This window comes from Triticum urartu, chromosome 3A (genome assembly GCF_056163025.1).
Source record: "Triticum urartu cultivar PI428250 chromosome 3A, HENAU_Tu73, whole genome shotgun sequence".
Lineage (NCBI taxonomy): Eukaryota > Viridiplantae > Streptophyta > Magnoliopsida > Poales > Poaceae > Triticum > Triticum urartu.
In genome coordinates this window covers 52,291,182-52,318,398 of record NC_141875.1, presented here as the reverse complement: position 1 = coordinate 52,318,398, position 27,217 = coordinate 52,291,182, and the positions used below count along the sequence as shown (strand labels likewise).

The 27,217-nt window shown below is 49.3% G+C and overlaps 3 protein-coding genes across 4 annotated transcripts; 2 read left to right on the top strand and 1 right to left on the bottom strand.

Moving 5' to 3' along the window:
- Window positions 1-7,511: 7,511 nt before the first annotated feature.
- LOC125547904 (protein RECOGNITION OF PERONOSPORA PARASITICA 7-like) lies at window positions 7,512-19,347 on the top strand. 2 transcript variants are annotated; one of them, XM_087546302.1, is made up of 5 exons: window positions 7,512-8,325; window positions 8,558-9,015; window positions 15,814-16,356; window positions 16,476-17,069; window positions 17,151-19,347. In XM_087546302.1, the coding sequence occupies exons 1-5, from the start codon at window positions 7,716-7,718 to the stop codon at window positions 19,245-19,247; spliced, it is 4,302 nt and encodes a 1,433-aa protein (XP_087402428.1). In that variant the 5' UTR covers window positions 7,512-7,715; the 3' UTR covers window positions 19,248-19,347. The 2 variants fall into 2 exon arrangements, with proteins under 2 accessions (XP_087402428.1, XP_087402427.1); XM_087546301.1 differs by lacking the exons at window positions 7,512-8,325; window positions 8,558-9,015 and having other exon boundaries at window positions 16,075-16,243.
- Window positions 19,348-23,536: 4,189 nt separating this feature from the next.
- On the top strand, window positions 23,537-24,406 carry LOC125546628 (uncharacterized). The gene is made up of 2 exons (XM_048710810.2): window positions 23,537-23,753; window positions 23,894-24,406. Exons 1-2 carry the CDS (start codon window positions 23,598-23,600, stop codon window positions 24,083-24,085), a joined length of 348 nt encoding a protein of 115 aa, XP_048566767.2. The 5' UTR covers window positions 23,537-23,597; the 3' UTR covers window positions 24,086-24,406.
- A 77-nt stretch (window positions 24,407-24,483) lies between these two features.
- Window positions 24,484-26,668, bottom strand: LOC125547903 (putative F-box/FBD/LRR-repeat protein At4g03220). Its single transcript, XM_087546300.1, has 3 exons — window positions 25,564-26,668; window positions 25,263-25,442; window positions 24,484-25,134 (listed from the first exon to the last, which is right to left on the bottom strand). Exons 1-3 carry the CDS (start codon window positions 26,539-26,541, stop codon window positions 24,826-24,828), a joined length of 1,467 nt encoding a protein of 488 aa, XP_087402426.1. The 5' UTR covers window positions 26,542-26,668; the 3' UTR covers window positions 24,484-24,825.
- Between the last annotated feature and the right edge of the window lie 549 nt (window positions 26,669-27,217).

Genomic DNA, 27,217 nt, shown 5'->3' with positions numbered 1-27,217 from the left:
TGATTGTGCTCACACATGTCATGCTCGATGGACATCTCACACACATGACAAATTTTCATCTTATGCATGGATTGACTCATATTATGATTGCCATGTTGCATCTTGTATTCCCATGTCATCCATGATGTATTAGCTTGTGCATTTCTTTAGCAAATTTGTTGTGATCTTTCTTGATGGCATATTCATACATCATGATCTTATTGCCTACCATCAATTGCATGACCACATCACATTGAGCACCCATTACCATATTCATGCTATTGATAAACCGTCTCACTATGACATCATTTTGCACTGTGGTTGCATTGATCATATTTTTGCTTTTGCTCCCATGAATGTTGTGCATACATTTCCATATCTTTTGGATAAGCTTCATGCACCTTGTCATGATCAATATTGTCGCATGGACACATGTTTACTTGATGGACACTTTGTGCGTGTGTAACGCCCCAGATGTAACTTTTCCAATTTGTACTCCAACTCTTGCCGTCTCCGGCGTTAAGTTATATTTATTTCTCGGGTTCGGGTCTTTGTCTCCGTGTGTTGTTTTCGTTTTCATGCACCTCATATCATGTCATCATGTGCATTGCATTTGCATACGTGTTCATCTCATGCATTCGAGCATTTTTCCCGTTGTCCGTTTTGCATTCCGGCGCTTCGTTCTCCTCCGGTGGTCAATTCTAGCGTTCTTTCATGTGTGGGGATTAAACATTTCCGGATTGGACCGAGACTTGTCATGCGGCCTTGGTTTACTACCGGTAGACCGCCTGTCAAGTTTCGTATCAATTGGACTTTGTTTGATACTCCAACGGTTAACCGAGGGACCGAAAAGGCCTCGTGTGTGTTGCAGCCAAACACCCCTCAAATTTGGCCCAAAACCCACCAAATTTTGCTCCATCATCTAGAGCGTTCGATCACGATCGTGTGGCCGAAAACCGCACCTCATTTGGACTCTCCTAGCTCCACTTATGCCTATAAATAGACCCCTCCATTTTCGGATCTTCTCCCCCTCTCGAAACCCTAAAATATCCCGCCGCCGACGGACACGTCCGCCCCCGCCGACGGACACGTCCGCCGCCGCAGCCCGTCCACCCGCAAGCCGCCACGTGGCATGCCTGCCCGCCGCCGCCACCGAAGCCCGCTCGGCCCGGGGAGAGCCCCCGAGGCCCGAGCCGCCGCCGCCCAACGCCCGCGCGCCCGCCGCCCTTCGTCTTCGCGCGGCCCTGCCGCCATCCTCGCAGGCGGCCACCGCCCCGCCGTGCCGCTCCGCGCCGGCCACCGCCCGGCGTCCTCCGGAGCTCGCCGCCGTGCGCCCCGCCGCGGGAGCCGGACCCCGCCACCGTCTACGCCAACCCCGGCTCCGGCCTCCTCCTCTCCTTCCCCGGCGAAGCCCCCTACTCCGGCCACCACGACCACCTCGCCGGCGACCTCGGAATCCGTGCCATGAACAGTGCTGCTACAGTGTTCTGAGATCCAGATCTGAGATCCGGTTGACTTTCTCCTCCCGAAACCCTAATTTTTGAGCATACTTTGACCTGCCGTAACTTTGCATCCGTAGCTCCGATTTGGGCATATAGTATATCAAAATGTTCGTATCGACGAGTACATCATTTCATTACATTGCATCATTTTCATTTGAGTTCATTTTGATGTCCGAAAAGCTTCTAGAAGGAGCCTTCGTGAGTTAATTGTCAGATCTGCTAGTTCATCTTAGACTTTTGTTATTTTTGCCATGATTATTGTGTGCATGATATGCCTGTGAGTCCTTCATATGTTTTGTTAAGAATTTTGTCTTATTTCTAGAGGTGAAACCCATGCATTTTTAGGATGTGTGTGGTGACTTGTGCAAGCTTGCAAAGAGAGGCACCCGGGAAATCTGTTTTCAGAGACTTAGTAGTTTTCACTAAGTCTGGGATTATTTAGTTCATGATGCCATATGTTCAGCTTATTTCCTAGTGATCCGTGCCTCTTTTGAGGATGATCAGTAAAGGAGTTTTGTTAATCATGTTATGCTCTATCCATCCATGTCTTTGTTTGAAATTATGGAGCACCCTAGCTTGAGTCAATCGATCTCTACTTTTGCTTCATTGTGAATCTGAGCAGATCGTCAACTAGTTTGCGATTTTGCCGGCGTTATTGTAGGTGATCCGTGCATGCTATGCCATTGTTCTTGCCATGCCTAGCTTGATTTTGTGCCTTGTTTATGGATGTATGCTTGCCTTGCCATGACTTGCACCGTAGTGAGTGCATCGAGCTCGTTTACAAGCCTTCGTGAGTTATATTTCAGCATGTCTCAGTTTTCACTAAGTCTGAAAACTGATTGTGTTTTAGCTATGTTCGTGTGCCCGTTAGTATACTTTGTGAACCCTTTTGGCCCCAGGTCACTTTGAGTCTTTTGTTAAGCTTGTTGAGTAGCTCCATGCCATGTTCTTACTTGTCTTAATAAGGTCATGTAACATGTTTTTTTGCTGCTCCGAAGAGGGCTTCGTGATCTGAAATTTCAGACAAGTGTTAATTTCACTAAGTCTGGAATCTGTTTTGCATTTGCGTTTTTGCCATGCTTGTTTGAACCTCTTAATGGATGAATTGGCCGTGGCTCAGTGCTAGTCTTTTGTTAAGCATCTTGTGTTCATCCCTGCCATGTATTTTGTTGTCATGTTTGGTGGCTGTAGCATGTTCGTTGCATTGCATTTAGATGCCTACTTGCTGTAAATCGCATACCGGTGTCATTCTTAAAACGCTTGCCATTTCCAAACCGTAACTCCGATTCCGATGATCTTTATATCGTTTTCAAGCGATTTCATCTCATCTTTCCAGTGGCACCCTTGGAATTCAAATTTGAGGCCAGGTTCATGCATTTCCTGTCATATCTTGCATTTTGCATTTCGCATCGCATCGCGCATAGCATATCATCATTTCATCATATTGCTTGGTCTTGCACGTGGTTGATTGTATCCTTGTTGCTTGTTTGTCTTGTTTGGGTAGAGCCGGGAGACGAGTTCGCTACCGAGGAGCCCGTTGAGTTTGCTTGTGAGGATCCAGCCAACTCTGACAACTGTGCAGGCAAGATGATCATACCCTCGAAATCACTACTATCTTTGCTATGCTAGTTTGCTCGCTCTCGCTATGCCAATGCTCCGATGCCTACCTTTTGCTTGTCAGCCTCCCAATTGCTATGTTGAAACTCTAACCCGCCTTGTCCTAGCAAACCGTTGATTGGCTATGTTACCGCTTTGCTCAGCCCCTCTTATAGCGTTGCTAGTTGCAGGTGAAGATTGGAGGTCGTTCCTTGTTGGAACATCTTTTATTTACTTGTTGGGATATCATTATATTGCTATGTTATCTTAATGCATCTATATACTTGGTAAAGGGTGGAAGGCTCGGCCTCTCGCCTAGTGTTTTGTTCCATTCTTGTCGCCCTAATTTCCGTCATATCGACGTTATGTTCCCGGATTTTTGCGTTCCTTACGCGGTTGGGTTATAATGGGAACCCCTTGATATTTCGCCTTGATTAAAGCTTTTCCAGCAATGCCCAACATTGGTTTTACCTTTTGCCACCTAGCCTTTTCTTTTCCTTGGGTTCTGCAGACTCAAGGGTCATCTTATTTTAACCCCCCAGGGCCAGTGCTCCCTCTGAGTGTTGGTCCGAACCTGGCAGCCTGCGGGGCCACCTCGGGGAAACTTGAGGGTTGGTTTTACTCGTAGCTTGACCTATCTGAGTGTGCCCTGAGAACGAGATATGTGCAGCTCCTATCGGGATTTGTCGGCACATTCGGGCGGTGTTGCTGGTCTTGTTTTAACCTGTCGAAGTGTCTTGAGTTACCGAGATACCGAGCCTGATCGGAACGTCTTGGAAGGAGGTATATTCCTTCGATGACCGTGAGAGCTTGTCATGGGCTAAGTTGGGACTCCCCTGCAGGGATTGAACTTTCGAAAGCTGTGCCCGCGGTTATGGGCAGATGGGAATTTGTTAATGTCCGGTTGTAGATAACTTGAACCTTAACTATTTAAAATGAGTCAACTGAGTGTGTTACCGTGATGGCCTCTTCTCGGCGGAGTCCGGGAAGTGGACACGGTGTTGGAGTTATGCTTGCGCAGGTTGTTCCTCTAGTTTCTCGCTCGTGCTTTGCCTCCTCTTCTCGCTCTCTTTTGCGAATAAGATAGCCACCATATATGCTAGTCGCTTGCTGCAGCTCCACATATATTTGCCTTACCCTTCCTATAAGCTTAAATAGTCTTGATCGCGAGGGTGCGAGATTGCTGAGTCCCTGTGGCTCACAGATACTATAACTCCAGATGCAGGTCCAGGTGATTCCGCTCCAGGTGACGAGTACGAGCTCAAGTGGGAGTTCGACGAGGACTCTCAGCGTTATTATGTTTCCTTTCCCGACAATCAGTAGTGGTGCCCAGTTGGGGGTGATTGGGACCGTGTCGCATGTTGGGTTTTTTCTTCTATTTTGGCGCCGTAGTCGGGCCATGAGTGTTTGGATGATGTATGTTATTTATGTACTCTGATGTGACGTGGCGAGTGTAAGCCAACTATGTTCTCCCCTTTATTATTCACATTACATGGGATGTTGTGAAGATTGCCTAACTTGCGACAGATGCCTTCAATGCGATTATGTCTCTAAGTCGTGCCTCGACACGTGGGAGCTATAGTCGCATCGAGGGTGTTACAGCGTGCTAACCATTGTATTTCCAAGTGTACTTCGTGTTTGCTCATTTTGCATGCACCACATACCGGAGACACCTTGGAGTACTTGGATTGCGCCATGCCTTCAACTCCGTCCAACTACAAGTCCGTCCACGACAATCGTTTCCATGGTGATGAGGATCACGGTCCGAGGTCGGATCTTCCCCAAGGGGGGGGGGAGATGATGCGGAGCATCCCACGTTCATCCCCATGTACACTCTGATTACTCTCCAAGCCCCAAGAGGACATATGACGAGACCTCGAACATGCGCCATTGGACACAAGGTGAACTCGCTCCTCTCCAAACTTTCTACTTTCTACATGTGAGACATGGCTACTACCTCCAACGTGTGTGCTATGCATGATCAGGTACTTAGAGGAAAGCCACGGAGCCACCACATCCAACGGTCGAGCTAGCGAGGACGCCAAGTACAAGGACCAAGAGAAGAAGCTGCCAGAAATCTACAGCCACCGGACGACCGGTCTGGACCGGACGTCCGACGCCTAGAGACTTCACCAGCCAGCCCAAGTCCCAGCCAGCGAGACCTACGGCGGTCGGACGACCGACGCTGACCGGACGTCCGACATCCTCCAGCGCCCGGACGGCCGGCCCCGTCCGGAAATCCGACGATGGCTTTCCCGAGCCAAAACGCTGGACGTCCGACAAGTACCGGACGACCGGACCCTCGCGAGCCACCAGACGTCCGGTACTCGTCGGACGTCCGATGCCTGTCTGTGCACAATGTATCGGGCCGAGCCCATGTATCCCTTCGCCCTCACTTACCCCTTCGTGGCCCTAGACTATATATACTCCTCCACCTCCACCATTTGAGGGTTAGCATTGGTTTAGCTCATATTTAGAGATAGAGCATTGCTCATCCACATCGGATCTACTCCACGAGAGAGACCGCGGCCCCTCTTCGAAGAAGATCCCTTTGGATTCAAGGCCTCCTTGCGGAGAAGATCATCAAGACCCCCTCTTGGGCGGCCCCATGAAGACCTCCTCACGGAGAAGACCGTTACCTCTTGTGTCGTCCGTTGTTGATCGTGGATCTTGTATCTCCCTTTGTGTTCATGGATCTAGCGCATGTGTGATCATTCTTGTTGGTTTTAGTGCTTCTCTCGTGTTTCCCCTTGTGATTCCCCTCGTTTTCCCCTCGTGTTCTTCGTGTTCTTCGTGGGATCCGCTCCTTTCGTGAAAGATCGGCCACATAGGGTTCTACCCTACATCACCCGTCCAGCGCCATTCTGGTCTGGCGGGCGTGTGGGCGTCGGGCGACGCGAGGGTGAGCTGCGGACTGGTAGGGTCGTGGCCATGACCGTAGACCACGGTGGCACGCTAGCAGCGGTGGTTGCCGGCCAGATCGGCTCGGATCTGGCCCATGGCCGCCGACGGGCGGCTCGATGTTGGCCTTCGGGGTCCTGGTGTGGATGTGGGCTGCCACGGCGTGGTGGTGGCTCACGGCGGTGGCTCAGGCCGTTCCACAGCGGCGGCTGGTCTTCTCCGGCGTCGGCCTGTTGGTGGGCGGCTCATGAGGTGGCAGGTTGGTTGCGGCGGCGGTTGGCTTGTTTCGGCGTCTGCTCGCTCGCAGGCGGCCTGTGTCGGCCTTTGATTCCTCTCCTCGTCGTTCGGCCGCTACTTTCATCGAAGGGCTGTCCTTCTCCCAACCGCGGTCCATTGCTCGTCTCGCGACCGGTGTGGCAGGACCGATCTTGTCTCGCGCATGGTGTAGCAGGACCGAACTCATCTCACGCACGGTGCAGCAGGACCGACCTCATCTCGCACACAATGCCGCTGGACCGAGCTTGTCTCGCGCCCGATGCAACAGGACAGGTCGATGGAGGCCAGTTTTGGCCGGCATATTGGGTCTCGGCGCTGGGGGCTGCCCAGGGGTGTGAAAGGCGGGACCTTTCCGCTCGTCTTTTTGGTTGGGGCAGTGGCGAATCTCGAGTGAGGTGGTGTCAAGGTCTTGGATGCTAAGGCGGCGACCTTGGTGGTGGTAGCACGATGCTCATGGGCAGAGCTCATTGCTTGGTGCTACCCGGAGGCCATGGCCGTGTGTGCGGCGTGGTTGCTGGGGTGTGGCGTTTGATGGCGGTGAGTGTTGGCCGGGGTGAAAACTTGCTTTATCTTTGGGCGGACCGGTGACGACGGAACTCGTTCCCTTCTTGAAGGTGTCGTCGCGGAAAACTCTGATCCTCGGATCGGGCGATGGTGGCGCTTTGGTGTCATATCCTTCCTGAAGGCGCCGCCTTGAGGCCCACTGTTCGTCATATGCGGCTTCGTCTCTTTGTGGTGGCGTGGTCCCGTTGAGACCCTGGTTGCTCTTGTAGGGCTAGGGATGTTGTTGCTGCGATCAGCGCTTATGTATCTTGCTTTGGGTGTGTGCGTGTGGTATGGTGGCGTGCGTCTGTATCAGGTTGCCGTGGATCTTTGCTTTATATATAAAATGGCGCGAAAGCCTTTTTCAGACATCTTGCCTCAACTTTTGCTTAATTTCCTGAGACCGCTTGCAAAGAGCAGGCTTAAACAAAGGGTGTAATAGCCACACGGTAGGTAGGCGATTAGTGGGCTAATCGTGGGCAGCCAAATATATGCTGTATTAGTCTGTTAGGACTGACTCGTTTGTCTAATCAAGCAGCTGGCAAAGGTCCTGCTTGAATTAATAGAATGTGATAGTTATGTACAAAGAGACATGGTGCGCATGCTGTGGTGCCACCTCTTACTCTTATAAAAAAAAGGAGGGGGGGGGGAGGGGGGGGGGGGGGGGGGTAACCCCTAAGTAATCTTACTCTAGGTTCAACTCCTTCTATCCAACCAGCTTGCATTTGTAAGGGTTGTCTGACTACATACGATGCTTACCTAAACCTGGCTCCCCATCAACCGCTTTATAATTCCTTGTCCATCCGCTTCACAAACCGAGGCTAAGCATTATGAGCATCAACCACTAAACACACACACACACACACACACACACACACACACACACACACACACACACAAGCAAGCAAGAAGAGAGCAATGGCGGAGAGGTTCGCGATTGGGCTAGCCAAGACGGCGGTGGAGGGGACGCTGGTCGCTATGAGGACGGCCATCGCGGAAGAGCTGAGGCTCAAGGTGCAAGTTCAGCAAGACCTGGTGTTCATCACGGGCGAGTTCCAAATGATGCGGTCGTTCCTCAAGGAGGCGAACATAGAGCGTGCCAAGAATGAAGTGGTGCGGACATGGGTGAGGCAGCTCCGTGAGCTTGCCTTCGACGTGGAGGACTGCGCCGAGCTCATCATCAGCCTCAGCGCAACCAAGCCGTGTGCTTGTATATGGAGCTGGCGCCTGGGCCGGCATTATTTCCCCATGCTACGGCTACTTCCCTTGGATGAGGCAATAGCCAATATACAGGAGCTCAAAGCCAGGGTGGTGGATGTAAGCCAAAGATGCACCCGCTACAACCTCCTCAGCAACTTCGATGACGCCCCTGGCTCCAAGCTGGAGGCCACCACCCCCTATACATTGGCAGCAGCGGCAACATTCCAAGACCTAATGGAGGTGTGGAAGACCATGGGAAAGTTTGGCGATCACATCACCGACGATCTGAAAAGGTTGATTGATTGCCAAGGCAGTGAGCTCCAAGTGATCTCACTTTGGCGAAAATGTTATACGGAACCATGGTTCAGCCGAACCTACGCTCGACACCATTGATCTCTGAACACTTTTCATAAGGATCCGTGTATGATTGATTAAAAAATGCATGATGGGAGCTGTTTGCATGTTAAACAATGCATGACGCGGATCCACATGTAGCAGGATGTTGAATCGTACGGCGTCGACCATAGGTTCGGCTGAACCATAGTCCAGAATCACACCTCTCTCACTTTGGCCAAGTCCTCAAGTTGATGTTGTTGGGGAACATGGGTGCATGAGTATTCTGAAGAAGGCGTATGATGACCCAGAAATCTACCAAGAATTCAAGAACCGTGCCTGGGTAAAGTTGAGTACACATCATCCTTTCAACCCGGTAAAGTTTCTCAACGACTTGTTGACTCAGTTTAGTACATCTCACCATCACCACCACCATGAGGACATATCCGAGCTCATGCCGCAAGTCAATAAGCACAGGTATCTCATCGTCCTAGAGGAAGAGTTATCCAGTGTTGCAGACTGGAATGCCATCAGAAAGTGTCTCCCGGACGGCAAAAAGGGCAGCCGGATTGTTGTCTCCACCAAGCATTTGAAAATTGCAATTGTCTGCACGCGGGTCCCCTACCAAGTTTCCCAACTTATACACTTGTCTCATGACCGAGGTCTTTATGCCTTTTTCCCAAAGGTACATATAAACTGCAGATACACAATTTATGTGTAATTTTTTATTGGTTATGTAGAGCAATTAGTCACCACTAGCTATATGATTGCTCTACTAACGTGCAGTTAATTTTGTGATACAGAATCATAATCTTAATTTGAGGAAGAATCTAGCTAATAACAACTTTAGTTCGATAGACACTGAGAAAATATTAGTACATTATTTTTTATTACTTTCCACTTTCACTGTTCAATGTATTTGCATACCAACTTACATCATTACTTTCCCCAGCTTTTATGCAGTTAATTAAGATGTTTTTTTAGAATTTAGTATTTAATCATGGAAAACATATGTCTACTCTATGAGAGGAACTTTAAGATATCAGGTCGCCCTATTCCAAATGTTCATTTTAACCCAAGAGCTGGTACCTAGTTATAGATTGAGCATTACTTGTGACCTAGGATTTAATATGCCACCCATAATAATTATTAAATATGTATTATTAGCTTATATATTTAGACACTTGGTGCTGAAGGAACGACATGATATACTATTAACAATATAAAACTGTATCTACTTGTTGGCTACTAGACCGCAAATATATCTGAGAAAAAATGGCACTGTGGTCCGACCAACATTTGCTCAAACTTTCAAGTTTGTTCAAAGTTTTAAGAATATACTTAAAAGTAGGCCTCAGAATACCCTTTAGTTTTCATGGTTGTACAGAAGGCAGTCTTTCTTATAACAATTGCCAGAAAACTACGCGCCTGTAAGTCACATACTCATTGCATGGTAGGGCTGCAATAGGAAATGATGTTAGTAGATTTCCAGCATAGGCGGAGATACGTTATGGCCTGTAGAGCCCATGGCCCCGCAGCCTTGATAAAAAGAGGATGCATTACTTAAGCGGTGCTTACATTACATCCCCCCCCCCCCCCCCCTTAGTGATTGAGGTAGATATTGGTACTACTCCTACTCCTACTACATAAACATCAATATAACTCCAGGTTAACGTTATCATGCACAAAAGGCCGGAGGTCCAGCGCGTACTCTAATCTTCCCTACGCTAAAGCTCGATTATCAATGGAAGGGGGGAAAAAAAATCTGAAAGCATCTGTGATATATAGCATTTGAAGTTTCCAATGATAATTTTTTAATATATCACTCATAATAAGTTGGTCACCCACTCTCAGATACGCGAAAAAAAGATCCCTGAGCCCCCGCGCCGCTCCCTCCCCGGGGCGACACGGGCGGCGACCCCCGCTCCTCCCGCAGCCTCCCCTCACCAGCCCCTCTCCTCCTCGCCGTCGCCGGTGACCTCCGGCAGGCAAAGCCTGTGCGGAGCCGGCGGCGGCGGGGTGCTCTCTGGCCGCTGCTCACTCGGGAGGAGGGGATCTCGCGTGCGGGTGGCGGCTGTCCGGTGTTCGGCTCCGGGGCAGCGTCCTTGCTCGCGGCGGAGGCGGTCTTCGGCGTGCGTCGCGGCGTCTGGTCGCGGTGGTGGGTGCACCATCGCGGTGCGCGAGGTCGTAGTCGTCGGGGCTGTTCGGTCCCGATCCGATCTGGGATCCGCAGGCGGCGGTTGGCGCGGGCGGTGGAGGGAGGCTCGGCTCCTCTGGTGCGCGTCCTGGAGGCCTCCTGCAGCGTCTTCTCCGGCTAGGTGCCGTGGTGGTTTAGGCTGGAGCTTCGGTCGGTCGGCTGCCGATCTGGTAGCTTGTCCGGCGAGTTGGGGTGGGGTGGCGGCCCTCCCTCCCTGCTCGGGGCTCTTCTGTGGCGCTGCAACAGCAGTGGGTTGCTGGATCTGGCCTGTTTCGGCCGTGTTCGGCTCGTTGGCGTCTAGCCGGCGGCGAGGATTGTGGTGGCTTCTGCTTGGTCATGGCGCGATGGCTTCGTGGGAGGTGTGCGGGTCAGCGGAGGTGCTATGCGTGGGGGTGTGGGTGTGGGTGTTGCTCCGGGCAAAAGCTTGCCGCGCTCTTGCCGGCCGATGGCGTCGGTGTCTGTGGGCGTCGTTTCACCTTCTTGGAGGCGCCGCCGTGGAGTCCACCCTTCACGCACCCTTGGATCCAGTTCTTCGGGCGAAAGCCTAAGACCCAGTCAGGTCGGGCGACGGCGTCGGCATCGTTGCTTCCCTCTTTGGGGCGTCGCCTGGAAGAACTTTGGATCTCGTTTGCACGCTCCATGGGTTGGTCATGGTGGTGCGGCCTGCTCAGGACCGAGGGTGGTGTGTTCTTCTTCAGGTGTTTCTCTTCGGTTGTCCTACATGTGGTCTCTGGCGTGCTCTATGCATGCTCATGCCCATGCTCTGTTGAGGCGAGCCTCAGGCTCTTGGTCTCGTTGTGACGCCCGGGTAATCATGCTACAGTAATTCCACGCTAATGATGCCACGTCACCTCAGTTACTGTTATTAATCTCGTGATGGTTCAAAAACGGTTCGAATTCAAATTTAAAATCAAGTCAAACAATTAAAGTTTTCAAAAGTCAAAACTAAAATGTTCTTAATGTGACAAATAAATCATGGATATTATTGGTGGAGTAACAACATCTTTATAAAATATTTAAATACCCTTAAGTGATTAAAACAACATCAAAACAATTAGTTATACTCCTAATATATTTTATCAAATACTAAACTATTTTTATTCTGGGGTAAAACTTCTTAGAACAGTGGATTAATTTGACACACTATTTTTGGAGCTGTTTTCATATTTTACTAAACCAAAAATATAGTGCAACTAAAATAAAAGAGAAATAAATAAAAGGTAAAACAAAAAAAAAACAAAAGAAAAGAAAGAGGAAACCCCCTTGGCCAACTGGGCCGAACGGCCCAACTGGCCGCCGAACCAGGCTACCCAACCGGCCCACCCCACCCCTGCTTAACCCCCCACTCCCACCGAACCCTAGCCCATATCCCCCACTCCCCCCCCTCCCCGCTCGGTCCACTCCCTCCCGATCCGATCTGGATCGGGATCCCGTTGACGCCGCCGCCGACCCCCGCGGCCACTACGTCGGAGCTGCCACCGTCGCCCTCCGCCTCGACCCTCCCCCCCCCCCCCCCCCGTCGGACCGCTTCATCCTCGTCTTCCCCTCGCCCCTCTCCCCCTGCGTGCCCGTCGCCGCCTGGACCGCGCCGGCGCCAGGAGTTCCCCACCGGCCTGCTTCCCCGTCGCAAGTCGTCTCCGTCCTTCCCCCCGACAACCGCTGCCCTAGACCCTACGTCTCCGGTGAGGCTACGGCCTCCGCGCCCCTCCTCTCTCTCCCCCTCGCTCGCTCACCGCGTCGTCCGCGCTCCGGCACGCCCACGCCTCGCCGGCGCCCGCGCGGCCACAGCCGCAGTCCCGCCACTGCCCACTGCCCGCGCCCACGACCGCACGCCCGCGCCCCGCCCCACTTCTGCTGCTCGTCCGCCGAACCGCCGCCGGAGGCACTCGCTGGCGCACCGGCACACGCGCCCCACCTCTGTCCCCGTTGGCCGCGGCCACGCTCGCCGGTGCCCGCTCTCGCGCGCTCCGTCCCAGGACTCCTCTCCGTTGCGGTGGCCGCCGGCGCTGCTGCCCCCACCTACCGCGGCCGTCGCCGCCGGCTATGGCCCGCGCTGGTCGCGCCCGCTCCGGCCCCGAACCGGCCTCGCCTCGCTATCGGGCAGGGGTGCGGCTTCGCCCGCACCAACCTGCCCGTATGCCCGTTAAGGGCCTTGGCCCTATGACAAGTGGGGCACACGCCCCAGAACGTTTTAATTAAAAAAAGAAGAAGAAAAGAATTAAAAAAATATAATAATAATAATTAATTAATTAAGGAATTAATTAAGTTAATTAATCATAATTAGATTAACCTAATCACTAATTAACCTAATTAACTGTTAGTTAATTAAAACAGAGTATGACGAACGGGACCCACCTGTCAGGTTGACGAAGCCAACTACTGACATCATGCTGACGTCATGATGCGTCAGCAGACACTATTCTGGATAATGTTGATTAAATTAAATAAATAAATCCTAAAAATGATTTAAATCTTTTAAAATTAATATAAAATAAACCGTAGCTCGGATGGAAAAACTTTGTACATGAAAGTTGCTCAGAACGACGAGACGAATTCGGATACGCAACCCGTTCGTCCGCCGCGCATCCCTAGCATAGCAAACACGCAACTTCCCCCCTCCGGTTCATCTGTCCGAAAACGCGAAACACCGGGGATACTTTCCCGGATGTTTCCCCCCTTCACCGGTATCTCCTCATACCGCGATAGGGCACCCCTAGCACCGCTACTTGTCTTGTCATGCATCGCTATGCATCTGTTTGATTAAATATTTATTTTTTCTCCCCCTCTTCTCTCGCTAGACACCGAGACCGACGCCGCTGCTACCCAGTACGACTACGGAGTTGACGACCCCTCTCTCTTGCCAGAGCAACCAGGCAAGCCCCCCCTTTGATCACCAGATATCGCCTACTCTTCTCTATACTGCTTGCATTAGAGTAGCGTAGCATGTTACTGCTTCCCGTTAATCCTATACTGATGCATAGCCTGTCCTTGCTACTACTGTTGTTACCTTTACCTGCAATCCTATTGCTTAGTATAGGATGCTAGTTTATCATTAGTGGCCCTACATCCTTGTCCGTCTGCCATGCTATACTATCGGGCCGTGATCACTCGGGAGTTGATCACGGGTATATACTATATACTTTATACATGATACATGTGGTGACTAAAGACGGGTCGGCTTGAGGAGCACCCGCGAGTGGAGTTTTGAGGCGGAGCGGCAGGGCAAGTTCCGACCACCTAGGAGAGAGGTGGGCCTGGCCCTGGTCGGCGTTCGCGGATACTTAACACGCTTAACGAGATCTGGGTATTTGATCTGAGTCTGGCCATTTGGTCTATACGCACTAACCATCTACGCGGGAGTAGTTATGGGTATCTTGGCGTCGTGGTATCAGCCGAAGCCTTCGTGACGTCAGCGACTGAGTGGCGCGCGCCGGATTGGACTGGAAGGCCACTAGGCTAGGTCTGCTTTCGGCCGCGTTTGCAACGTGCAGGTGTGCTAAGGGCGATGGGCCCAGACCCCTAGGCGCTTAGGTTTAGACCGGCGTGCTGACCTCTCTGTTGGTCTAGGTGGGGCTGCGACGTGTTGATCTTCCGAGGCCGGGCATGACCCAGGAAAGTGTGTCCGGCCAAATGGGATCGAGCGTGTTGGGGTATGTGGTGCACCCCTGCAGGGAAGTTAATCTATTCGAATAGCCGTGATCTTCGGTAACAGGACGATTTGGAGTTGTACCTTGACCTTATGACAACTAGAACCTGATACTTAATAAAACACACCCTTCCAAGTGCCAGATACAACCGGTGATCGCTCTCTCACAGGGCGACGAGGGGAGGATCATCGGTTAGGGTTATGCTATGCGATGCTACTTGGAGGACTTCAGTCTACTCTCTTCTACATGCTGCAAGACGGAGGCTGCCAGAAGCATAGTCATTGAAAGGACTAGATATCCCCCTCTTATTCCGGCATTCTGCAGTTCAGTCCACCTATGATAGCCTTATTCCAGTTGATACCAATGCATACATATGTAGTGTGGCTCCTTGCTTGCGAGTACTTTGGATGAGTACTCACGGTTGCTTTCTCCCTCCTTTCCCCCTTTCCTTCTTCCTGGTTGTCGCAACCAGATGTTGGAGCCCAGGATCCAGACGCCACCGTCGACGACGACTCCTACTACACCGGAGGTGCCTACTACTACGTGATGCCCGCTGACGACGACCAGGAGTAGTTAGGAGGATCCCAGGCAGGAGGCCTGCGCCTCTTTCGATCTGTATCCCAGTTTGTGCTAGCCTTCTTAAGGCAAACTTGTTTAACTTATGTCTGTACTCAGATATTGTTGCTTCCGCTGACTCGTCTATGATCGAGCTCTTGTATTCGAGCCCTCGAGGACCCTGGCTTGTAATATGATGCTTGTATGAATTATTTTATTTGTAGAGTTGTGTTGTGATATCTTCCCGTGAGTCCCTGATCTTGATCGTACACGTTTGTGTGTATGATTAGTGTACGATTAAATCGGGGGCGTCACACTCGTCTTGGTTCATCTTTGCTTAATGACGATGCAATGACGCCTCCCCGACTTGCTAATCGTCTTGAACTTCCGTGGCGGAGCGCTCAGTCAAGGTTCGTGTTAAGCTTTGGCACTCGTGGATTGTGGATGCTCCTCCGTTGTGCTGTGGGGTTTGATACGCATGCCGGTGCGGTGCGTTAGACTGTTTGTAGAGTCTTGGTAGTGTGATCCCTCGACGCACCCCTCGTCTACCTGGTCCTGTTAGTATGCTAGTTAGGTCTTGCCTTATGTTGGGCGTCCTGTTCCTCTCCTTTTCTTGTAACACTCATTACTTGTCTGGTTTTCGGCTCGGTTTTCCTCATAAACGGGGTCAATTTATTAACGTTTTCGATCCGGTTTTCCTTATAAACTGGATCACTCTCCTGGCATTGTGGCCACTTTGAGCAATATATTTAGATGGAGGGACTCCTCCCCCGGTGATTCACAAAAAATAATACGTTGGTCAATTTATCAATCTAGGGATATGTGTGAGCCTTACAAACCGAAAAGGAGGTAGTAATTGGTTAAGCAAGTATATATACAAGTACTAGTTTAGTGGTTTGGCAATAGCTTTGTTTAAAAAACTGTTTTGGGCTCGACTATGTGCTAGGTTTGCTTTTAGTTTACAACAAAGGGTTATTTAATTTATTCCACCATCTCGCCCTTATTAAGTAGGATATTTAATGACACGTTAATTAAATAGGCGATCAATTTGCATCAGTTTAATAAAACTATTTCATTGCTGCAGGACTGTTGGCATCGACATGGCTTGGGCGAATTAATTTGGCGATTAAGAAGACATGGTGGTGTTATCTCATTGTTAGAACAGGATTTGTATTTCGATGACAGAAGCCAGTTCATGAGTCAATTGGCCAACGACACCCTGAATAAGTTGAGAGTAGTCAATGGAGTGAAATTTGAATACAGCTACTGGAATATCCATACACACGGATTCGCCGGTCAGCAAAATACGCAGGTTGATGCCTTGGCCATGGACATACTTTTGGAATCTAGGCCAAAACATGACCAAGGTAATGCATTTGTAGAGCTCATGCAGATGAAACCCGAGGCTATAACAAAAGAATGTCTAAAGTTTCTGACTGAAAATGATCACCTCCTCTTTATTGATGAGATGGAGTCCAACGCAGAATGGGACTCGATTAAAAAACACCTGTTATGTGAGTCTACTAGAGCTTATATCGTTGTTCTTACAAGAAGTAAAAATGTGGCCACATATTGTGTATATCATAAAGAATATCAGCTGCTCAGCCTCAGAGATCTGATGATCAAGGTATGCACGTATCATACTACTATGTGTAATTACAATAATAATTAATTAATGCTTCTATGTGATTCTACGAGAAGCCAATTAATTATGTATCCTCTCTGTACATGCATGCATACTTGCAGGGTTCTGACCGTTGTGGATGTTCAGATGGAGGAGACAACAGAAAGGAAGATGGTGAATTTGAACTTGATAACTTTGTTGGGCGTAGTGATGAGATGGACTTTTTTTATCGCCGTAGTCCTGACGTGAAGTTGTTGTGTGTGTGGGGGATTGCTGGTGTTGGGAAATCAGCTATCGTCAGAGAGAGTTTCCACGGCAAAGTGATAACAGGCGGACACTACATAATGCACAGCTGGGTGGATGTACCCCATCCTTTCGATTTGACGGACTTATGCCGGAGATTGCTTTTGAATTTTTATCCGGATAATCTTGAGGCAAAGGAAACTGCATTAATTAGTATGATGGAAGGAAAAGACCCAATTCAAGGGTGCTGTAAAATCCTCCGTCAAAACAATTGTCTCGTTGTTATTGATGGTCTGCAGTCGAAGCATGACTGGGACTTGATAAAAAAAGCTTTGTTTTCCCAGCCTGTTAGAGGAAGAACCGTTGTCATTACACGTGAAGAAAGCATCGCCACATATTGTACTAATAAAAAGGATGAAATTCTCAATGTCAAAGGTCTAAAAGATGATTTGGCCCTTAATCTCTTCAAGAAGGTAGGCAACTCGAGTGCATGCATATTCCTCTCCTCCCTCCCTGCACACTGATTAAGCTGACATATTCTATCCAAACTGCAGATTAATCTCAAAGCCGAGAAACTGTCTCAATCTTTCCCTGAGGTAGTAGAACCAATTTTAAAGCATATCATGTCCAAGTGTGGTGGGCTTCCAGAAGTAATAGTTGCTGCAGGAAAAATTGCCATCCCATACTCAGAGAGAATTAGTTCCTTGGAGCTTTTCAATGCTGAATTGATGGAAATATTGGAGAACTCGTTAAGCTTTCCTAGATTAAAGGGTATCTTTTGTTGGATGCAATCCTATTTTGATGCCTGCTCAGATGAACTCAAGCCATGTATCTTCTATATGTCAGTATTCCCTATGGACCAAAGCATTAGGCAAAGGCGTTTGCTCAGGCGGTGGATTGCAGAGGGTTACTCCTCTTGTGGTGGTGGTGGTGCTGCAGAGAAGGGAGAAAAGCTCTTCTCCGAACTCATGAAATTGAGCATATTATATCTGGATCAGCGGACATCATCAACGACAAAAAGCTGGATGGTCAATGGCTTCTTCCGTGAATACATCAAGTCACGGCCAATGGAAGATAATCTTGTGTTTGCACTAGAGGGGGGTTGCAGCCCCAGCTCGCGACTCACGGGACAACACCTCACCATAAGCAGCTGTTGGGACAGGGATGAGATTGTGTTCAATAGCATGGACTTGTCACGGCTACGGTCTTTGACAGTGTTTGGGAAGTGGGTGCCATTCCTCGTCTCGGACAAGATGAAGGTGCTTCGGGTGCTTGATCTAGAGGGTACTAGTAGGACATCAGATGGTACTGCTAGTGTAACAGATGATGTTCTGGAGAAGATCGTGAAGCAGTTTCGTCGCCTCAAGTTCATGTCCCTGCGTGGATGCATGGAAGTCACTCGTCTCCCTGATTCATTGGGTGCCATGACTCAGCTGGAGACTTTGGATGCCAGGCACACCTCCATAGTCGAGCTGCCACCTGCTATCATCACCAAGCTACACAAGCTTCAGTACATTCGTGCTGGCACCACCAAAGCAAGACGACTACAAGCAGCAACAAGAGCAGCAGCAGCAATGCCACCACCACCACCACCACCACCACCAACAACAACAACAACACAAGAAGAAGACATCCATAGTGGAAGGAGCTCCTTTGTAGGAGTCAAAGCAGCAGCAGCATTAGGTGTGGTCCAACGAGCATCATCTAGAATTACTGGAGCATTGAAGAATAGGGTGCATGCTTTGGTGGAATCCAGCAGCAGCAGTAGCTGGTGGGAGTCGAAGAAACAGCGCAGGCGTCGCGTTCGTGTTGCTGCAAATGGTGACGGTGTTGAGATTGTTCGTGCCGCCGCCGAGGGGATTGGGAAGCTGACGGAGTTGCATACACTCGGTGTTGTGAATATTGCAGGTGGGAAAGACAGTCTCCTACTCCTCAAGGAGCTCGAGAATCTTACCCAGCTGCGCAAGCTCGGGTTGACCGGCATCAACAGTAAAAACTGGAAGGGGTTGTGCGATGCCATCTCCGGTCACCTCCCTCATCTCGAGTCCTTGTCACTGCAACTACTGGTGCTGCAGGAGAATGCCGGCAGCTATGAGTTTGCTTGTTTTGACCGCATCTCCGTGCTGCCCAAGACCCTGAAGCGCCTTAAGGTACTGTACACTAGTAGTCGTAACAGTGTTGCATGCATAAGGCAAACATGGACCAGGCTTCCCGATCCCGTATGTTTCCAACATGAGTGGAGGGTATCAACTGGAGAGGACATAGGCATGTTATTTAGCCGGGATATGTTACGAAGCTCTGACCGCCCTCATGTCCAGCCGGTAGAGGAGCTTCTCACATTTGGTCATGTGCCTACACCTGATGGTTCTGAGTGGAGACCTGTCGAGCACCTCAGGTTTGACTGCCACGGCATCCGCTCAAGGGTAACTTTTGGACGGGCAACTTTTTTCTCGGTTGAGACGCTCAACATTAACTGCTGCAGATCTTGTGGTGGATCGTCGTGCTTGTGGATTGACGGGCTAAGGTACCTACATGGACTCAAGGAAATCTGTGTAACGGGAGAGTACAGCAGCAGCTTCGCGCAAGACTTGCGCAGGCAACTTGACAAGCATGCAAACCATCCTGAACTGAAGATGTTAAACTCCTCGTAGAGATCAGTAGTAGCAGAGTGATGTATGTTTGTTTGTTACTATACTTGTGTATGTCGCAATAAATTAGCTACAGTACTGTTTGTTGCAAATTCTTTTTTTATAGTGATGGTTTTCCGTTTCACAAATCCAAAAAAAAGCATTGGGTGTGTGCTTCTCCTGTGGTTACTTGCTTTCCCACCCACTGTCGCACCTATATGGCCCAGTTCTTTTTAGCTTTTGATTCTCCAGAATCAGCTTTTGGGAAACTTCCCACAGAATCAGCTTCCCATAGAATCAGGCAGAATCAGCCATCGAGTTCTATAACTGCAACCAGATGGTTGATTGAGAAGATATAAGAAAACATAGCTTCCTCTAGCCTCCCCCCTTTTTATGCCTAAATCCAAGAATCATAGGTTCGAGAAAGGAAAAAAAAAGGATGTATTGTTCAAACCATGATGAATAGCTCACTACTAAAGCGGCCTGGTCAAGGCGCAGTTGTATTTAGTTTTGCAACAAACAATGTGCAGACAGCCAATGTGGAAAGGAAAAGTGTTGAGATACTAATGGAAGTTGTGTCAATGGCGGAGAAAAACACAAAGGTAAAACAAAGCCACGTACCGATATGTAGCAATCTGGATCCAAGTTACAACGTTTGATGAAAGCATTAACAGCTGATGGATTCTGACTTAGTAGAATTTCTAAAGCATCACCGACTTGATAACGGACCGCCTAACATGACAAAATTAGCATCTTTCAATCTATTCATGTGTTAACAAGATGACTGCAAGCTAACATCATCACATTGAACAAAGAAAATACATAAGATGGGTCTTCCAATTCAAAATGGCGCACATCTCTCTCAGGATCCTTCTTAGTCAAGCGCTGATTTGTTACCTAAAAAGGTAAGCAGTGTCAGCAGGTACATGAACTAAGCATTTAAAGATGAATCTAATAAATTGCGACATACTGGCTACATTATCAATCTAGTCACAAAACAGGAGCAGTCCCTAGAAAGAATCATTACAATACAGCCCATAGCCCAGCTATTTTTTTTTGAACGGTCACCGGGGGGAGAGCTTCCCCACCTGAATATATTACCACTCAAAGAGATCAGAGGAATACACGCAAGTTATTATTACAAGTTCAGCTAGAAGGGATTGCAGAGGAGAGAAAATTTAGCCACTGTCTAGCCGAGTTGCCGTCATCAGTTTTTTGAACCGGAAAACCCAGAGAGAGAAGTCAGCTACAATATTTCTTAGCGTTATTCTGTGAGAGTGATCATCGTTCCTGAAGACGAGAGCATTTCTTGAGTCCCATAGCTTCCAAGTTATGGTCAAGGCCACCGATGGCCAGATGCTGGGGTTGAGGCCCAGAATCGGTGGGTGTTGATGAAGAGCAGTGAGGGAGGTCGGAGCAGACAGGCCCAAGCTGGACCAAACTTGTGTGGCAAAGGAGCAGGTGGAGATGAGATGAAGAGCATCCTCATACAGGTCTTGACATCGAGGGCAAGCTGCGGATTGAGCCACATTTTTGTGGAACATGTTGGCCTTCGTATTTAGCCGATCTGAATTCCAACCCATACCATTTTTGTGGAACATGTTGGCTTCGTATTTAGCCGGCGGCGCACTTGGGAATTCCAACCCATACCATGGTTATGTAGATGCTAGAAACTAGGGTTTTCCAAGCTTAGAGCATATCTGCCGTCTGATTGATTTGCCGACGCACTAGGGCCACTCAGAGCTTGGACCATATCGTCCGCCCGATCGATTTGCCGATGCAATCGTGGGCGTCTATCTCTGGGTCCAGATCATTTCAGTCGTTCGATATTTTTTCATGCGACCTCGGCCGTTGGATATTTTTCAGGATTTGGCTGGGGGTAGTTTTGGGATTTTGCATGGTGGCTTAGGGTTTGATAGGAGAAGGCTTGGCCTCTTCCTTTTTGCGAAAAGGACCCTGGCATTAAAAGAAACACCAGATAGTACAAAGGACCTCAACAAAAATGAAAATTACAATGGACTCCTTGAGATACACTTCGTCTTCAACCTCCAGACTTAGTTGGATGCGAACGAGAAGTCGCCGAGCGGGTCAAGAAGACCACATCCGTCCCGGAGATGACGAAGGAGGAAGAACCGCCGATGAAGCTCCTTGACGATCCACGAATCTCCACAACTAGAAGAAGTCCTCAAGAACCACACCACTCCCACAAGCTTCCGGACGTCGTCGCCGAGATGGGGCTGAAGCCGGGGACACTTTATTGGAGAAGACACCACCACCACCATCTAAGTGTCGTCCCACCAAACATTTACCCTAAAACCAGGAAAACAGAGCCCTCTCGAGGCGGGGGCCGAGATCCACCCCGCCTCCATAGCCTGAAGGCCACATAAGCGAGGTAGATCGGTGGCGGCGCCGACGGGAGGCGAGGGAACCCTAATCGCCTGTGCACTCTCTCTTTCTCTCTGATGTGGCCTCTAAAGCGGATGAAAACCCTAGCTGCCACTCCTCATCGTGCCCTTTTGCTCCTTGCAATGCCGCCGCGCTTCCGTCTCCTTCTCTTCCCTTTCCTCTATAAGAAAATGGTTCATGTTATTATGTTTCTAGCCTCCATAAAAGTTTGATCTACCTTGTTTTGACATATTTTTTGTTCTACCTTGGCATGCATTGTATCATACAATTGTGTTAAACTATTACATAAATAGCATGCATGTGCTCAAACCATTTGAGCTTAAGTCACATGTATAGATGTCATCTTTCTTCTCACGTATCCAAAAATGCACTAGCTAGAATTGACTTGTTTCTCACATACATATGCACAAAAAGTCATATGTGTTTATATCATGTTCCTTTTCATTAACAAGATTTTGCTACGATGTTCTTCTTATTTTTCAATAGTCATATGGACAATTGCTATTGTTGTGTGAAAGGAAGGATTATATACCAAATACAGATATACATAGTGGCCAGATAACCAATGTTGCCCAGTTTTTTAGCATCAGTGACATCCTTTTTTGTTCACTATCTTCCTGTTGTATGCTTTGGAAGCATCACATACACAGGAAGGTCTCATCACCACTACTGGCTAAAAATGGAGCTTCTTAAAATAATTCTATTGGTGAACCAAAGGTAGGCAACCAGAGATAGATGAAACATTATCCAGTATTGTAGCTCGGAATCACTTGGGAGAGGTTTTCATATCTGTTTGCAGATATGCCAATCAACTTATGAAGGAGGGGTCCAAAGAGTGGGATACAGAGCTTGTAAACCAAATCTTTCATCCTTTTGATGCCGAGGAAATATACAAAATCTGTACCCCAACCAGTACGACCGAGGGCTGCATTGTGTGGCACTATGAAAAGTCAAGTGATTTCACGCTCAAGAGTGCAAACAACCTAGACCGAACTCATGGAATTTTTGCCGCCTCGAGTTTGTCTTCCGGGCTCCGTTCCTCCTCGAGTTTATCCATCTGGACATAGCTCCAACATAGATTCCCGCCGTCTCCTTGGGCAGTGAGGATAGAGTTTCTCGTCATGTGACGAGATTTGGTGCCAGATGCTTTAGATCTATGCAAGGGTTCAACAACGACAAGTACGGCTCCAGGGCGTTTGTCTTTAGGGGCACATACACGAAGACTTACCGGGTGTCATCGACAAGGTCAAGCCGGCTCCGATAGGGGAGCGGCGACAGCGGCGCGTCGACCGGTTATCATGGACAAGGTTAAGCCAACTAAGGTAGGGGAGCATCGATAGTGGTGCGTCGACCGGTTGTCATAGATAAGGTCAAGCCGACTCAGGTAGGGAGCGTCGACAATGGTCGGCCGACTGTCATCGATAAGGTCAAGCCGGCTTAGGTAGGGAAGCGCTGACACTCGCGCATAGGTCGGCTGTCATCAACAAGGTCAAGGGGGCTCAGGTAGGGGAGCATCGATAGTGGCATGTCGGTTGACTGTCATCGACAAGGTCAAGCCGACTCAGATAGGGGAACACCGACATTGGCGCGTTGGTTGGCTGTCATCCATAAGGTCAAGCTGGCTCTGATATAGGAAAGTGACGACAGCAATGCTTCGGTCGGCTGTCATCAACAAGTTCAAGTTGGCTTGGGTAAGGGAGTGGTGACGGCTGCATACGCCTTTAGCACGTACTCCACTGATAGCACGTACGCAGGTACGCGGTACCTGACCGGATCGGAGTCCTCTTCGTAAGCAAGTAGAGTACTAACCTCTGTTTTGGATTATAAGATATTTTAGATATTTATATAATCAATCTATATATACACTCGTCGCGATTGAACCAATCGACCAAGATATATAACATATACTCCGGCACGTCCATCTACCAAAGAACGGCCACCGGCCTCGACCCTCCCAAGCTCCTGTCCATGGCGGCGCCGATGCCGGCGCCGGCGTACGATCTGCGCTGCAGCTTGCTAGAGGAAGGATGGCTGCCGCAGCCGCAGCCGCAGGCTTGGACGGTGGCGCCACGCCTGGTGCCAAAACCCAAGAAAACCAACCCTCCATGGGTCGGCGCATTCAGGGTACGTACGTGGTACGTGCCCACCTGCAGCCTGAGCAAGCTATCATGCGTGTTGCCTTGATCCTGTATATGTCCAGTATGAGAATATATATATCCTTTGTTTTGCCTCACAAGTTCTTTGTTTTTTTTAATCTTGTGCAGGCGTTCGCCAACACGGCGTGTCTCCTATTTATAGTCTTCATCTTCGCGGTCATGGTTCCACGGAGCAGGGACAAGGACCACCTGGTCGGCAACTGTGTTATCTCCGTGCTCCTCTCGCTTGGCATACCTGCCATGGTGTATACCCTCACAATGGACCTTGATGGTCAACCTCCAGGTGCACGCAATGCGTGATGGCTTACTTATCTCCGAGCCTCTTGGATGCATGATGCTTAGTGGAGGTGATTGTTTCATTAGCACATATATTCTGTGTAGTATCCCTTGTTCATTACACAAGAATCCTTAGAATGAGATTCCAGCTCAGCACCTTTAGCTTTGAGATTTCGACAAGAATTAATCCCAGAAACAGATAACTGGTAAGGCCTATTATATGGTTCCTCATCAGAGGCTTTGTAGAAGGGCTCGTATTTTGCATTCCAAATTAAGCATCTCATCCCAATATATACGTGTGGAAATGACAACTATAGAAATTGTTGATAAGAGGAGGAAATAAGCATATATAGCTTTGGATGGTTGGCACTAGACCCAAATTTTTGGAGATCAAAACTTTTGCCGAGGAAGGAAAGCAGACAAGACAAAATTGGTTACCATTTTTCATTTCCAACAAACTGACAATCTTGTAAACTGAAATCCTATTACAAAGTTATTAACCAAAGTAGCATGCCAATTTCTCAAACTTGAAGAGTAGTAAATTCTTGTGATTTTAATAGGCATGAGGCATACAGTTAGTTACCGCACACAAAATGCATACCAAGCATATGAGTATCAAACCATAAATCATGGAGAGGGAAACTAGCAGCTAGCTACACGCACATGAAGATTGTCGCTACAGTTTAAACTAGTTTAGTCCAGTCTCACATAAGCTGCTCGCCCAACTGACAATCAATGGATACTGGGGAAAAATTGGTGTCTTGTTAAGCATGCAAAACTTTCTCCGACATGTTGGGCATCCTACAAATCATACATATTTCCGGCCTGGAAAAGGTTAGTAACACTTGGCAGAGCTCTTCAGCTTTGTTTTCCGTGACCGAGTAATGGAAATTTACTGTCATCCTTTTTAGCACCGGTGCCCAACTGAATAGACGATTCACAACACTGATTTCATGCTCACTTCCTTTCAAGTCAAATATTTCTACTTCTTCGAGGCAATTCAACACGAGTTCCCTGGTTTTCCAGCTTGGCGGCTGATCACATATACAACCTGATGGGCACACAGTTTCTGCCTGAAACAAGGGGCACATTGGCTTAACAAGACCAACCGATCTGGTTTGATGGACATAAAATTATAGCAGATAGATGACAACAAACTGAGAATACTCCTAGACAGATAAACAAATTGAGAATAGCATACCTCGTGTTCAGGTGCGACGATAAGACCAAGATTCAGCCTTCTTATTGCAGTACACATCCGCAGAACATGAAATAAGCTGGCTCCAAAGGAATGTCCACATGCTGTTATGCCCAATCCCAATAATTTAACATCAGGAACCCTTGTTATATCTTCCATCAAGTATTTCTTGTTAGCTATGTCCTGTCGGTTCGTATGAGAGGTCACAGACAAAAGGATTATACATATATAGTAGTTAAACAATGACACGGATTGTACATAGCATGTTCAACAATGACATAGATTATACATAGTATGAACTCACCGGGGGGCAATGAAGAGTGATAACAAGACTGTGTAGGCGTTCAAAGCGCCGCAAAAGAAGCGCACAATTACGGTTGTGCGAAGCAATAATGTAGTCCTTTCCATATACGATAAATTGTTGGACGTCAAGCCGTTGTAGGTGTGCCATCTCGCCAAGCTTGACGGAGTTTTGATCATAATCATCTATCCATGCGAGCTGCAGCAGGTGTGGGGCTGAGATGCTGGCAACTGGTTGCCGCGCAACCGGAGCAAAGCAATCCTGCACTTTTAGTTGCTGGAGTGATGGCGCCACGATGGTGAGCTGCTGCAAGTCGGGCAGATTATATAGCTCAATTTGTCCAAGAGATTCCGAGTGGATTGCGAGGCCGCCCACACCCCGGACGTCATCGACGACGAGTCTACCCAAGCATGGGCACCGCGGCGAGGAGACAATGGCACCGAGCTCACACATACCATGCAGCCGGAGCTGAAAGAGGTGAAGAAGACTGAGTCGGGCGAACACACCGGAAGGCGGCAGCGTAAGGCGGAGGAACCCTAACCGCATAGAGATCCCGGTGGCGCTCTCGAAGCATGGCAGCTTCAAGGCAGCTCTTCTCCTAGCCCTGACCCTCTGCGACAGATAGTGGCAAAACAGTAAGCCGGAGAGGCGGCACGCGGCGATGGGGAGCCACGCCCCTGTGGGCCCGAAAGAGGCGTCCTGCTGGACGATGACGAGCTCCTGGAGCGTCGGGGCCTCGTGGGCGGCGAGGGCGGAGCGTATGCGGCGGGGGTCTGTCGCGTTGTAGAAGTGCAGCTTCGGGAGGAGGGCCCAAAGGTGGCGCCAACGGCGGCAGAGGACGCTGGTCCGGGCGGCTGTAGCGAGGCAACGGAGCTTGAGGAGGATCTGGATGAGGGCGTCGTCGTGCAATGCACTGAGACGGTCCTCGCCGCCTCCGGCGTCAGAAAGCTTCGGCCGCCGCTCCTCCGGCATGCTCTCCATGGATGCAGTCGCCTTCAGAGTTCAGATCAAATATGGTAGGTCGCCTCTAGCGGGGATAGGGATGCGCAGAGGAGCTCGCTGGGCTTTTTGGATGGGGGCATGACCGGCGGCGCACTTGGGAATTCCAACCCATACCATGGTTATGTAGATGCAAGAAACTAGGGTTTTCTGAGCTTAGAGCATATCTGCCGTCCGATTGATTTGCCGACGCACTAGGGCCACTCAGAGCTTGGACCATATCGTCCGCCCGATCGATTTGCCAATGCGATCGTGGGCGTCTATCTCTGGGTCTGGATCATTTCAATCGTTCGATATTTTTTATGCGAGCTTGGCCGTTGGATATTTTCCAGGATTTGGGTGGGGGTAGTTTTGGGATTTCGCATGGTGGCTTAGGGTTTGATAGGAGAGGGCTTGGCCTCTTCTTTTTTCCAAAAAGGACCCTGGCATTAAAAGAAACACCAGATAGTACAAAGCACCTCAACAAAAACGAAAATTGCAATGGACTCCTTGAGATGCCCTTCGTCTTCAACCTCCAGACCATGTCGACGATGCGCCGCCACTGCCGCTCCTCCATGAGCCGGCCTGACTTAGTTGGATGCGGACGGGAAGTCGCCGAACGGGTCAAGAAGACCACATCCATCCCGGAGATGACGAAGGAGGAAGAACCGCCGATGAA